The 13,608-nt window shown below is 28.6% G+C and overlaps 3 protein-coding genes across 3 annotated transcripts in view; 1 reads left to right on the top strand and 2 right to left on the bottom strand.

Moving 5' to 3' along the window:
* Nucleotides 1-13,608, top strand: part of LOC145751188 (actin, muscle) — a 71,028-nt gene that overhangs the window by 40,721 nt on the left and 16,699 nt on the right. The window lies entirely within an intron of this gene.
* Nucleotides 40-2,008, bottom strand: LOC145751129 (uncharacterized). The gene is made up of 3 exons (XM_082567219.1): nucleotides 1,541-2,008; nucleotides 687-895; nucleotides 40-616 (listed from the first exon to the last, which is right to left on the bottom strand). Exons 1-3 carry the CDS (start codon nucleotides 1,738-1,740, stop codon nucleotides 168-170), a joined length of 858 nt encoding a protein of 285 aa, XP_082423345.1. The 5' UTR covers nucleotides 1,741-2,008; the 3' UTR covers nucleotides 40-167.
* LOC145750975 (uncharacterized) lies at nucleotides 2,527-4,911 on the bottom strand. The gene is made up of 3 exons (XM_082567043.1): nucleotides 4,619-4,911; nucleotides 3,537-3,745; nucleotides 2,527-3,477 (listed from the first exon to the last, which is right to left on the bottom strand). The coding sequence occupies exons 1-3, from the start codon at nucleotides 4,825-4,827 to the stop codon at nucleotides 2,990-2,992; spliced, it is 906 nt and encodes a 301-aa protein (XP_082423169.1). The 5' UTR covers nucleotides 4,828-4,911; the 3' UTR covers nucleotides 2,527-2,989.

Here is a 13,608-nt window from a genome sequence, read left to right as displayed (position 1 = left end):
ATGCATTTTTCAATATTTATTTATTTTTTTACAGGACAAAATAGCGGTGTGTCAAAAAAAACTAAACATATTTAATTCCCCAAAAAAAAATTTTTACAAAAAAGAGCAATATATAATTTAATATGTGATTATAATTTTAAACAAAATACATAAAAAAAATTTCCTTCTTAACTAAACCACAATTTCTTTATGGTATAACCTACTACCAACCCAACTCCAATATAAGTAAGCCAGGATGTTTTGTTTTCATCATGCGTCTTTTCAGAGTAAGAGTGACGCGGAAAAGAAGAATTATAGTCATACACGTTACATATTTCCCGCTGGGGTTGTAGTTCTCGTATCCACTGTTGTTGTTGTTGTCGTTGTTGCTGTCGTTTTAGTTTAAGTTGTTGTTCTTTGTGGCGTTGTAGTTCCTGGCTTTTCTGTCGTTCTTGTTGTTCTAGTTGCTGTCGTTCTTGTTGTTGTTGCTGTTGTTTCTGTAGTTGTTCATCAAGTCGTTTTTGTTCTTCACGTTTTTTGGAAATTTTTTGTTGCTCTTCTTTTTTATATTCATAATACATTTTTTTTTCTTTCTTGTTAAATTTATTTATTACGATCCAGGGGTTATCCCACCAAACTAAAAATAATAAAGGATTTTATTAGTTTTTTTGTTGTTGTAAAAATGGGATAAAAATTAAAACAAATACCCGGTAAGTTTAGCTCTCGGCCGATTTTGCATTGACAATTTCTATACGTAATGGAACCACGAACTTTAACATGGCACCCACAACAGCTAGTCGTGTGTCGTTCTTTCTCTCTTTTCTTCTTGTAATTTTTCCGAACGTATACCTCTATAGTATCCAGGCACCCCAGTAAGCATAGTACACGGAACACGTAAAGCCTTCGATTATCCCAACTAAAATTAGAAATATACAATCGATAAATGTGATTGATAGGAAAATTTAGCAAGAGAGTAGTGAGGATCAAACCAGTGAAAATCGAAAAAATGAAAGTAAACTTCATGAATTATTTAAAAAAGGTACAGCGGTAATTTAAGTTGTCTGGCTCCCGCTAAGCTGGTTGACTCCATATTTGTAAACCATAACAATTTGAGCTAGTTTCGCTTATTAAAATATTTTGAAAATTTGTGTAGTTTGATTGTGATGTCATAATCTACTAGGGGCGACAGAGCCTGTTAAAAAAAATTCAAACCAAGATTGCAGACTAACTACACCACCAGAATTGATAAAATTTAAAATATAGTGTAACAACAAACAACATATACGTTAGTCTAAAACAAAGTTGTATGACCCTGAGCTTCACTGTTTAAGTATAACTTCCTTATTTGCAGCGTGGCGTATTTTAGGTATTATAGTTTGTGTTTTATTAAAGGATATTTTTACCTATTACTGACTTTTTATTATTTAACACCTAATTATTAACAAAGTTATAGTTGGTTTAACTAAAATTGAACCAAACCAAATTAACATTTAGATCTTCACAACAGATATTTTGGTTACACTTATATTTTTATTTAAAATAAGCAACAATACTGACATACCTTTCCCATACGTTTTCGTGTTTAGAAACTTGTATAGGTTCAAATTCATCCGCTGCCATATATCCAAGAGCAATCTTGAGAATAACTAGATTAAGCATTTCTTCACCATCTTTTTTAAACTTTTTCGCAACGCTGTCTTGCTTAAATAGTATATTTAAAGGACTCAATTTTAACTTGCAATTTCGTTTACGTTGCTCCATAGTTTTAGGCTACAAATTAAACTTAAGAATAAACTTATATGCTACATTCCGTTAACTAGAATAACTTTTCTGTTGTTTTGCAGTTGTTACAAAAAAAAATTTGATCGTCTCGTAATTTAACTTAACGTTTAGGTGGCGATATATTAAGGGTTCTAATTGTATTTAACCCTCGCCCTGAACTGTTTAGTAGGACGAGACGATCTCCCTAATTTAGTAAAAGCCTAGGTACCCCGCTTTAACGGCTTACTGTAAAAGCTATTTAGCGAACCCTGTTATCTATATTAATACACAAAGTGGGTGCGGTACGGTACTTTAATCACTTCTTTAAAACTGCACATAGGCCTACGCTAATCACAATAAACAATAAGAACCATAAAATAGTATAAAAGCAATACAGCTGTACCATATCACACCCAAGTCAGAACCAACTAATTCAGCCACATACAACATTCAAAAATACCATCGGGTTCGGGGCAACAAATCACGATAAGGTTTTCTGCTTACAATTAGGTATATGCTAAAGGCACATAACGGACTATAAGGTGTTAAGAGTTACCGACGCATGACAAAACATTTATGTTACACAATAGCCTATACTCATGTGTTGCATAAAAATACTTTCGTGATACAATTCTCCGTTACCGGGGGATTCCTCATATTCTACAAACTTGCTAAAACTATTTAAAAAAATAGAATTTAAACCTTTTACGCTTATCGACATAGCCAAACCAAACGTTTTAAAAAACTTTAATTACCTTTTTAAACTAGAGCAATTTAACATTTTTACTCTTGAAAGCTTGTATTTAAAAAAAACGTGGATTCTGACATAACACCAGTTTCAATAAAGCAAATAAATCGATTAAATTGGTAAATATAAATATATAAAATTAAATTTAATCCAACATTAATGTATTTGCTTTACAGGTGAAATATTTTGTTTGTTAAGCTGTGCGTGTTAAACTAAATCAATCAATAAAAGGATGTTGAGTAAAGGAATTTTTCAAATGCATGTGTTTAATCAATAATTTTACACAAATTAAAACGTTATATTTTGTGTTAAATTTTAGTCATTTCATTACATTGAACATGCATTTTTAATTATTATTTTATTTTTGTATCCTTTTTTACAGGAAAAAATAGCGGTGTGTCAAAAAAAATAAATGTATTTAATTCCGAAAAAAACAATAATTTTACAAAAAACAGGAATATATAATTTAATATGTAATTAAAAGTTTAAAACTTTATCCTATTAGTTAAACCACAGTTTCTTTATGGTATAACCTACTACTAATGCAACTCCAACATTAGTAAGCCAGGATGTTTTGTTTTCATCATGCGTCTCGTTAGGGTAAGAGTAACACGGAAAAATCGAATCATAGTCATACACGTCACGTATTTTCCGCTGGCGTTGTAATTGTCTTGTCCACTGTCGTTGTTGTAGTTTGAGTTGTTGTTCTTTGTGACGTTGTAGTTCTTGACTTTTTTGTCGTTCTAGTTGCTGTCGTTCTTGTTCTTGTTGCTGTTGTTGTTTGAGTTGCTGTTTTTTATGGCGTTGTAGTTCTTGGCTTCTCTGTCGTTCTTGTTGTTGTTGCTGTAGTTGTTCATCAAGTCTTTTTTGTTCTTCAAGTATTTTGGAAATTTTTCGTTGCTCTTCTTTTTTATGTTTATCATACATTTCTCTTTCTTCCTTGTTAAATTTACTTTCTATAATCCTGCAGTTTTTCGAGTCCCACCAGTCTAAAAATAAGAAAAGTTTTTTTGTTGTTATAAAATGGGATAAAAATTAAAACAGTTACCCGGTAAGTTTAGCTCTCGGCCGATTTTGCATTGACAATTTCTATACGTAATGGAACCACGAACTTTAACATGGCACCCATCACAGCTAGTCGTGCGTCGCTCTTTCTCTTTTTCCTTCTTGTAATTTTCCAGAACGTGGACCTCTATGGTATCTAGGCACCCCAGTAAGCATAATACACGGAACACGTAAAGCCTTCGATTATCCCAACTAAAATTAGAAATATACAATCGATAAATGTGATTGATAGCAAAATTTAGCAAGTGTTTATTTTTTTTAATTTTTTTTTAATAAAAATTTATTCTCGATGTGGGAAAGTTGACGTCATGACTGAACATAAAGTAAAACCCGTTACCCCGACACTGTTCTGAGTTGCCTTTGGCAGTTTAAGATGTTATAGATTATAATTACCTGATAATTAAGGTCCTGATTAAATGTTGGCATAGCAGAAGTTTATACAGTTTATAGCGCTTTACTTAAGGACGTTTCAGCATGAGAGTAGTGAGGATCAAACCAGTGAAGATCAAAAAAATGAAAGTAAACTTCATGAGTTATTTAAAAAAGTTACAGCGGTAATTTAAATTGTCTGGCTTCCGCTAAGCTGGTTGACTTGATATGTATAAACCAAAACAATTTGAGCTAGTTTCGCTTGTTAAAATATTTTGAAAATCCGTGTAGTTTGATTGTGATCCCATAATCTACTAGGGGCGACAGAGCCTGTTTCAAAAAAATTCAAACCAAGATTGCAGACTAACTACACCACCAAAATTGATAAAATTTAAAATATAGTGTAACAACAAACAACATATACGTTAGTTTAAAACAAAGTCGGCCTGAGCTCCACTGTTTAAGTATAACTTCCTTATTTGCAGTGTGACGTATTTTAGGTATTATAGTTTGTGTTTTATTAAAATATCATTTTGGCTATTACTGACTTTTTATTATTTAACAACTGATTATTAACAAAGTTATAGTTGGTTTAACTAAAATTGAACCAAACCAAATTAACATTTAGATCTGTATTACCAGATATTTTGGTTACACTTATATTTTCATTTAAAATAAGCAACAACACTGTCATACCTTTCCCATACGTTTTCATGTTTAGAAACTTGTATATGTTTAAATTCATCCCATGCCATATATCCAAGAGCAATCTTGAGAATAATTAGATTAAGCATTTCTCCACCATCTTTTTTAAACTTTTTCGCAACGCTGTCTTGCTTAAATAGTAGATCCAAAGGACTTTTTTTTATCAATTCTAACTTGCAATTTCGTTTGCGTTGCCCCATAGTTTAGGCTACAAATTAAACTTTAGAATAAACTTATTTGCTACATTCCGTTTACTAAATTAACTTTACTGCTGTTTTGCAATGGCCTACACACGTTGTTGCATAAAAATAGTTTCGTGATACAGTTATTCATTACCGGGGGATTCCCCATGTTCTATAAACTTGTTAAAACTATTTAAAAAAATAGAATTTAAACTTTTTAAAAATGTGGATTCTGACATAACATCAAAGTTTTATCATACAACATATGTCGCTAACTGCCAATTTCTTAAAAAGAAATTAAGTTATAAACATTTTTAAGTAGTAATCTTTTATTAGTGAAGTGAAATTACCTTGTTTACAAGGACAAATATTGCGCGATGTCGCTAAAACAAACGCATCATGACGTAATATACGGTTCATTACACATAATTCAAAAAAATAATAATCAGAAGTTCATACCGTTTATAGCGCCTTACTAAGGGCGCTACAGCATGAGAATAGTGGGAATTGAACCACCGACCTCATTTGTGGTGTAGCAATAGCAAGTGTTTTTACAACTACACCACGCTGCCGGTTTTTCATGAAAACAGGATATACGAAACATATTTTTAAATCACTTTTTCCTCAACCCATTCCTGAAAAAGTGACATTTATTATCTAAGAAAAATCCTACCTAAAATTTAGTAAAATGTCATTTCTATACTTTTTTTTCGAGTAAATGAATAATCGTAATAAGGACAAATATTCTAAAATATATATGTGCGATGTTAAATTTGCTTAATAAGCCCAATATAAATAGATGTTATGTAAATTTTTAATCAAACTTGTATTCTCTAGCTGATAGTAAATTTTTCTGCTTAGGTTTAGTTGACGGGTAACCTTTTTACATATTTTGGCCGGAGATGTTACCCTAGAACCTAGATTATACGTAATATCTATGATGCCACATCAGGCACGAGAAATAACGCGCATATTAAACATATCGCGCATATCCGACATATTGCGCTTACTTTACTTGTATATTTTTAGAGCTTGGTGTTCGTTTGCAGTTTTACAATATTTTTTGCCATTAAAACTTTAAGGCACTATGTAAAAGGTGGAGTGCAGTGTGCGGAGTGTGGAGTTTTTTTTTAATAAAATGACCTCATTACCCCTTCGTGCCACATTTCTATTGCCCCATTGAAGTAAATTTAATTTGCAATCAAATGATCTAACTAAAAGTTGGGACCAAGTGGATATAGGGGTCAACGGGACCATTATTTGACAAAATTACATATTTGGATTATCAGTTTTTGGGCGAAAATTACGTCATAACCCCTGTGCCACATTTTTTTTTGCAAAAATGGGTTAACAATTTTAGATTAAAATGCCTGAACAGTTTTATCAATTTAATCTAATTTTAATAAGGTTTTTTTAACAGAACATTATAGTTTGAAAATTTAAAAAAAAATAAACTTTTATTGGGGGAAACACTAATTTTTAAAATTTTTTTCTTTTTTGTCACGTTGTATCGTTATTAGTAAAAGGTGCGAAATCGGCGCCGTTTGAAGTGTTTTTGAGCTTTTTACTGATAACATAAGCAAAATTTTCCATTTTGTTAGTGGTTTATTGATTTTTTCAAGAATGTTAATAAATAATTTTTTCAAGAATACTAATAAATAATATTTATCTATATTTACCGAAGCCTATAGAAAACAAAAAGACAAGTAATATATCAATAAATGGTAATACTTTAATAAGGTAAGTTAATTTAGTAAAAAATTAATAAACTGCCTAAAATAATTTTTTTAAAGCAAACAAAAAGTTATAGCATAGACAAACGTCCATTCAAAAAATTGCTGTTTTTACAAATTGGATTTTTAAACCAGCTACATACATAACAGATATACTTTAATGTTTATATTTTTAAAAATTATTATTTATTTAACATTTTGTTATTTAAAAGATCTTCAAAACATGATTGGATTATCAGGACCTGGACTAAGACGATTGATCTGCATATAGTTTCTTTACAACTAACACATGTGGTAGGGACATAGTCTGAAAAATAGGGCGGTTACGACATGATCTGGCATAGTTGTGATTGTGCTTATACAGGTACCCAAATTTTAATCCTGTGTCTATACCCTACTTTTCAGACTAGGTAAGAATTTACTTATTTTTTTATGTTATTAAGAGTTATGACTTGGCAAAGATGGGCAATAAACCAAGTGACTCTAAAAATCCTTTAATCTTGCTAGGTTCTTGACAATATTTACTTTTAGTATCAATTTATTATTCTTATTTTTTTAATAATAATTTTAACAATTAACGGAACAGGTGGTTATTAACACTTATTAAGGTTAATTTTTTAAATAAATGTGCCCACCTTTGCCTAACAGGTTTATAGTAGATGTGCATGTCATATAAAAACAAGAGGTATTTAAATCTACCAAAATAACAGTTTATTTACCCCAGGACAATTTTGTTTTCTAGATATGAAAGTCTTTGTAAATATTGATGAAAATACCTATAATTTGTTTTATGTTCTTTTTGTTACCATATGGCATTTACATTCACTATAAAACCAGATCAACTTTTTTTTATTTGTGCTCATTGTTAGTTTAATAAACGGATATCAGTATGTGTTTTCCTGTTTTTATGGTTTATGTATAAAGTAACATGTTTTGACCTAATATATACTATATGCCTTTTGGCATTCACCTTGCTGACATCTTTTCAGTTAAGTAACATAGCCATGTAGCATCTTTATAATTCTTTGTACCCTGTGCACATTCCAAGAATGTTTTTGCCTGCGAAAATGGCTAAGTTATTTTGTGGTCCACAGGTAGCATACATGCTGCTGCGAGTTCTAAAAATAGATCTCTATATAGAAACGGCAAACAGATTGCTTAAACGCTTTTGGCATGGAGTGTTAAATTAAAAAAAAAACATTGAAACCCAAAAAATTGTTTCAAATTAAAATACTGTCATGGGATTGTTTAATTTTGGTGGGTTAACATAAAATAAGCAAAAATATTTCTAAATTTTGAAAAAAACTTTAAAAAAAAATTAATCTTTTATTAAAAAAATAAAAAATTATGAACAAATTTATGTCAAAATTATTGATACAATGATTGGTAGTTCAACTTATAGCTATGTAATGCAATGTAGTTTTTTAAAACTTAAATTTAATATATTCTAGCCTATGTTAAAACTAAATCAAAAACAATTTTTTTTTGAAAAAACTAAATATGACAAAATTTAAAGAATAATAAGAATTTTTTTCCTAAACAACATTTACATACCTAAAAAAAATAAGTAGTTGTAAAAAAAAAACTACTTTAATCTTAAAAAAAAATACTGAAAAAGATGTTAAGCCCATAACTAAATTATTTTCTATTAACAATAATCAAAATATAAGAAGTTTAAAGTTTTTTTTCTTTTTTTAATGTATAGTGTGGTCATTCGAGGCGAACCCACTAAAATATTAAACCCCCCTTTTTTTTAATTATTGTAGTTTGGTGGCTCTTGAGTACTCACTATAATACTAAGATTTTTATATATATATATATATATTTCATTGAATAATAAATATCTTTTTAAAAGACTCTTTTCGATATTAAAGTGTGGTCGTTCCTGGAGTACCCTCTTTAATATAAAACAATTTTTTTCAAAACATTAACACAAAAATACACATACAAATATCGCAAAATATGAAACTGACATCAATCGGCATATCATTTGGACACTGATTTTGAGCTTAATTATTCAATAAAAATGTTGAATCGTTAAAACAAACTTTCCAAGAAGCATTACTGTCAAAAAACTATGATGTTGTAAGATGAACAACAAATCCAAGAACAGTAAAAGAGCTAATCATCATGCTGATACACCAAAAAAGGATAACGTAGTTTTATTATACTTATGAATTAAAAAACAAGAAAAAATAAAATATTTAGCTGGTGAATCAAAAAAGAAAAAAATGTGCCTCAAAAAAACTAAAAACTATTTTAACGTAAACAACAGGTAAAATAGTAAAAAATTGAAAATTCTCTAAAATAAAGAGCAAAACTAAAAAAACTGTGCAGACGTTATGCAAATTTCACTACAATGAATTCCTGAATAACTGAAAATACTGCTGTGGTACATAAAAAAAGCATTAAAAAGAAATCTAAAAAAATCTAAAAAGCAATACTGAAGAAAAAGTTTTACACACGACATACGCAGTATAAAAAAAATGAACATCTTTTCTTTTTAAGATTTGAGGTTCGTTTTTGCTGTTGTTATGCTCTAACAAAATGAAACTTACTCTGGAAAAACATTGAAAACACTAAAAGCATGTTAAAAACTATTTTGAAAAAAAAGAAAAAATTAATTGCTTATAAAAACATGCCAAACTACAATGCTAATTTAAAGAAAATTGTTGGAAAAGAAAAATTGGCAAAAAATGAATGAAACCAAATTTTCAAGCAAAATTAACCAAGCAGCTTGTTATTGAATTGCTTATTTTTAAAGCACAATAAAATGCAAAGAAAATTCAAAGCGTGATGACTTAAAAAAAATTTTTGTCAAGCTTCAAGAAATATTATACAAAAAACACACCATTAACAATATGTGATTATGTTAGTTTATTCCAGGCAAACTTAACATAACACATGTATACAATACATTTATAACATAAAATTAAACTTTTTTGTTTCTTATTAAAGTGTGTTCATTCTTTGTGATCACAATGTCTTTTTTCTTATTCTTTCTTAAAACCAAAGCTAATATAAGTTTCGTTAAAAAAAAGCATGTATAAAATTTTTAAAATTTAAAAGTATGCATTTTGTTAAAAAAAATTTAACATGCATAAATTAAAATTATTCAAACTTATATTTTAATGTTTATTGTTATGAAATTCCTTAACATCTTCATGGTCAAATTGATACTAAAACTATTAAAATATGTAAAATGTTGTAAGCAAAAAAAATTCTTTTTTAATCAAAACTAATTTCAAAATTGCATAAGGTCAATTTTTAACTTCAAAACTAAATTTTACATTGCTATATATACACTACCAAGTTATTCTTATTTTCCTATCATAAACAATCCCATGATAGATTAAAATGACTCTGTGCCAAAAGTTTTTAAACAATCTAAGCCGTTTCACAGGGTCTATTTTTAGAAATCGTATGCGGAATTATGCTGCAGGTGTGTCACAGAATAGCTTACTCATTTTTGCTTGGTAACATTCTGGCATGTGTGCATGATATAAAGATTGTAAATATTGTTATTGTGGTTATGATACTTACATGAAAAAGAAGCCAGTTAATGTGCATGCCATCAGGCATAAGGTGTCTATTTTTCCTAAATGTTGTTATTATATACATGACACATACAAACATAAAAATCTTACGTTGTCATCCTTTTTTGTGAATATATAAATTTTGTTTTGTAAAACCTTTATTAATTTTAAATAAAATTTGTTTTGTTCAATGAACAATTGTTCGTATGAATAACTGAACTCTTCTACTTCACAGTCCTTGCTAATTTTCTTTTGTACTTTATGGTCCTTACTAATATTGGGGACCATAAAGTATATACAAAAGATCTGTTTATTTTAACAAGGCGTTGTTATTATTTAGGACTATATGTATAGTTTACATATGAGTTTAAATTACATTTCTGGTAAAATGTGCATTAAGTTTTTCCTTGCCAGCAACAGTTTTATTAAAAAAAAGATGATTTAAAGAAAAAATTCCTGAATCAGAATAAAATATCATTAATAAACATGGTAAGCATTATATAATTAAAAACTCATTTTATTTTTAAATGTGGAATTTTGTTGAGTAAGTGTTTCTTTTCTACTTTAAACTTAAACTTTCTTTTCTACTTTAAACTTAAGTATAGTTTTTAAAGTGGTAAATGATTTTTATTTTTAAAGTAATATACATATTAAAAATAATGAACAAAAGATTCAGTATTTAACCATCTAACTAATTTCTCAGTGTGGCAAATTTGTTTAGAATCACTGAACGTAAAAAAAGAACAATCAAGATTTTTATTATCTCCATTTACTATCCTTTATAGTTTAATACTGGGTAGACACTAGTCTAAATTTACATCTGGATTGGCCCTTCTAACAATTCTTGGACTGTCTTGAGACCGTTGCAACCTTCTTTGTGTGTGCACCACAGTGAGTTCTTTTTTATTTTAAGTCTTTAAATTCATAGCATTGTAATTACATTTTAAACTTTTATTTATAGTCTCCGAAACTGACATTGTTATTGAAAATCTTGTGTCCAAGTTAAAGTAAGATTAAACTATTGGCTTGAAGAAAACCAACTTGAAAACTTTACTCCGGGTAAGCTTATTTCTGTGACTAAATTAGCTCTAGATAAACATGTTTTTGTTTGAATAAGGTCTTAATAGGCACATTTTGTAATATTTTTATATTAATACCTTAAATTAATTTAAATATGAGTAGGCACCTTTGTTGTTTATCCTTTTTTTAGTAGGCCCTTGTACAAATCTATAACATCTGATAAACACTTATATAAATTTAACAAATATTATTCATTTTAGCACAACAATTTGGTGATTTACTTATTATGTAATCTAGAAAAATGTCACACTATCAAAGATATACAAAAATTATGGTAACAAAATTACTAATTATATTAATTTGTCCCTGTATTATTTTACTGTTGGTTTGTTATTTAAAATTTGCAAGATTATTTATTATTGATAAGTTATGAAAGTTTGTTTCCCACTATACCAAATCAGGTTGAAGTATTCTACAAGTTTAAAATATCATACTAAAATTTTTATATTAATCCTAATCACTATTTTTTGCTTGTTTTCTTAGTTGCGAACTTTCAACCTCCCAAGAGGGTGAAGTCAGTTATCAATGACACATTTTTATCGAAGAATAAGTATCAAGAAATCTGAGTGCACTCATGTATGTACTTTTACTCATTTTTGGTAAAATAGAATTTATATCACAATTTAGAATACTATATAAAATATTTAATCAATTGTTATATTATTTTAGTTACTGTATTAGAAGTTCTCTGAGAAAGTGAATTTTTGTTATTGAACCTAGCCTATTGGGTCCAAGTTTAAGTAAGATTAAACAACAGATCTCAACTCAAACTTTTTTGGGTAAGTTTATTTCTGTGACTAAATTAGTTCTAGATAAACATTTCTTTGTTTAAATAAAGGTTAGTAGGCACTTTTGTGTAAAAACCTTTTTATAGTAATTAAAATATGGGTAGGCACTTCTAAGAATATTTTTATGTTAGCATCTTCAAACAATTTAAGTGTGGGTAGGCGATTTTGTTGTTATTTTTAGGTAAGCCTTTGTACAAACCAATAACTTCTAAAAAATGTTTTTTTTTATAAATTTAACAACACATATATTTTTATTTAAGTTCAACGAAATTGGTATTTTACTCAGAAAATGTTATTTAGATAAATGACAAGGAAGATATACCAAATAGTACGATAATTTTTTTATTTAAATATTTTTTTTAATTTCAAAAATAATTTTATTTTTATATTTGTATTGAATAAATTTACTTGTCTTATAGTAGTTTACTGGATAAAAGTTTTAAATTTTTATTTTCGCTTGTTTATCTAGTTGTGACCTTTTAACCTGTCAGAAAGGTGAAATCAATTGTTGATTAAATTATGTTATTCAAATAAATAAAGATCAAGAAATGTGCATACACTCATGTAAGTACTTTGGCTCAGTTTTTGAATTATAAAAATAATATACCAATTTAAAACATTGGATAAACTGTTTAAAAACTTGCATTACTTTATTATTAGAAACCTTTCAACCTTTAAGAAGATAACCTAAACCCGATAAAAAAGAGTTGAATAATGTTTTCATTGTGTGCACCAAAAGTAAGTCACTTTTTCTATGTAAAAGTTAGTTATATTTTTAATTTAAATCTTTTTAATAACATAATAAATTTTTATTAATTTAGCTGTAAAAATACAGAAGAAAAAACTTTCCAAGAGAAAGGAAAACCAAACAAAAAACTTTGACAATTCTTGGTTAACTTTAAGCAAAAAAACATTCGGAAAAATTGGATCAGAAGCAAAGACAACCATCACTTCTGAAGTTTAATAAACCCACCCTTGAAGTATGGGCAAATTAAAATATTGTCGTTATTCACCAAACCTATGATATTTACTGCTGATTAACCACGAAAATCGATACTTTTATTATTTTTTTTATTCTTTGTTTTTTTGTTTTCTTGTTCTTTCAGTGTTATGTTGGTTTTTTGTTATGCTTGTTTAGGTGCAGTTTTTTAATTTTTTAGCTAGGCTCTCAGGTAGACAGAAACTTGTAAACTGTTAATCTTAAGCAAGGCGGCTTGCAAATATCTTTTAGGATAGCCACTTGTTTGTAACTTTGACATAAGGTCTTTTACATATGAGTTTTGGGGTAGGGACTTGCACTTATACCTAAATTTGGCACCTTTACCTATAACTTTGAAGTAGGCACTTGTCTATAACTTCGATGCAGGCTCTTAATAATTAATTTGGGGTAAGCACTTTTACTTATAACTTCAGGGTAGGCACTTGTCATTATAACCTTGATTTAAACTTTGACATAGACTCTTATGAGTTTTGGAGTAGGGATTTGTGCCCATACCTAAATTTAGGCGCATTCACCTGGAACTTTGAGAAAGGCACTTTTAACTATAACTCAGTGGTAGGCCATATATAACCATAACTTGGAGATAGGCACTTGTACCTACAATTTTGGAGTAGGGGCTTTCAACTATAAATCATAGGCAGGTCATATATATACCTAAAACC

Source organism: Corella eumyota, chromosome 4 (genome assembly GCF_963082875.1).
Source record: "Corella eumyota chromosome 4, kaCorEumy4.1, whole genome shotgun sequence".
NCBI classification, from domain to species: Eukaryota; Metazoa; Chordata; class Ascidiacea; order Phlebobranchia; family Corellidae; genus Corella; species Corella eumyota.
Note: the sequence above shows the minus strand (reverse complement) of the source record. Positions and strands in the feature narration are given on the sequence as shown.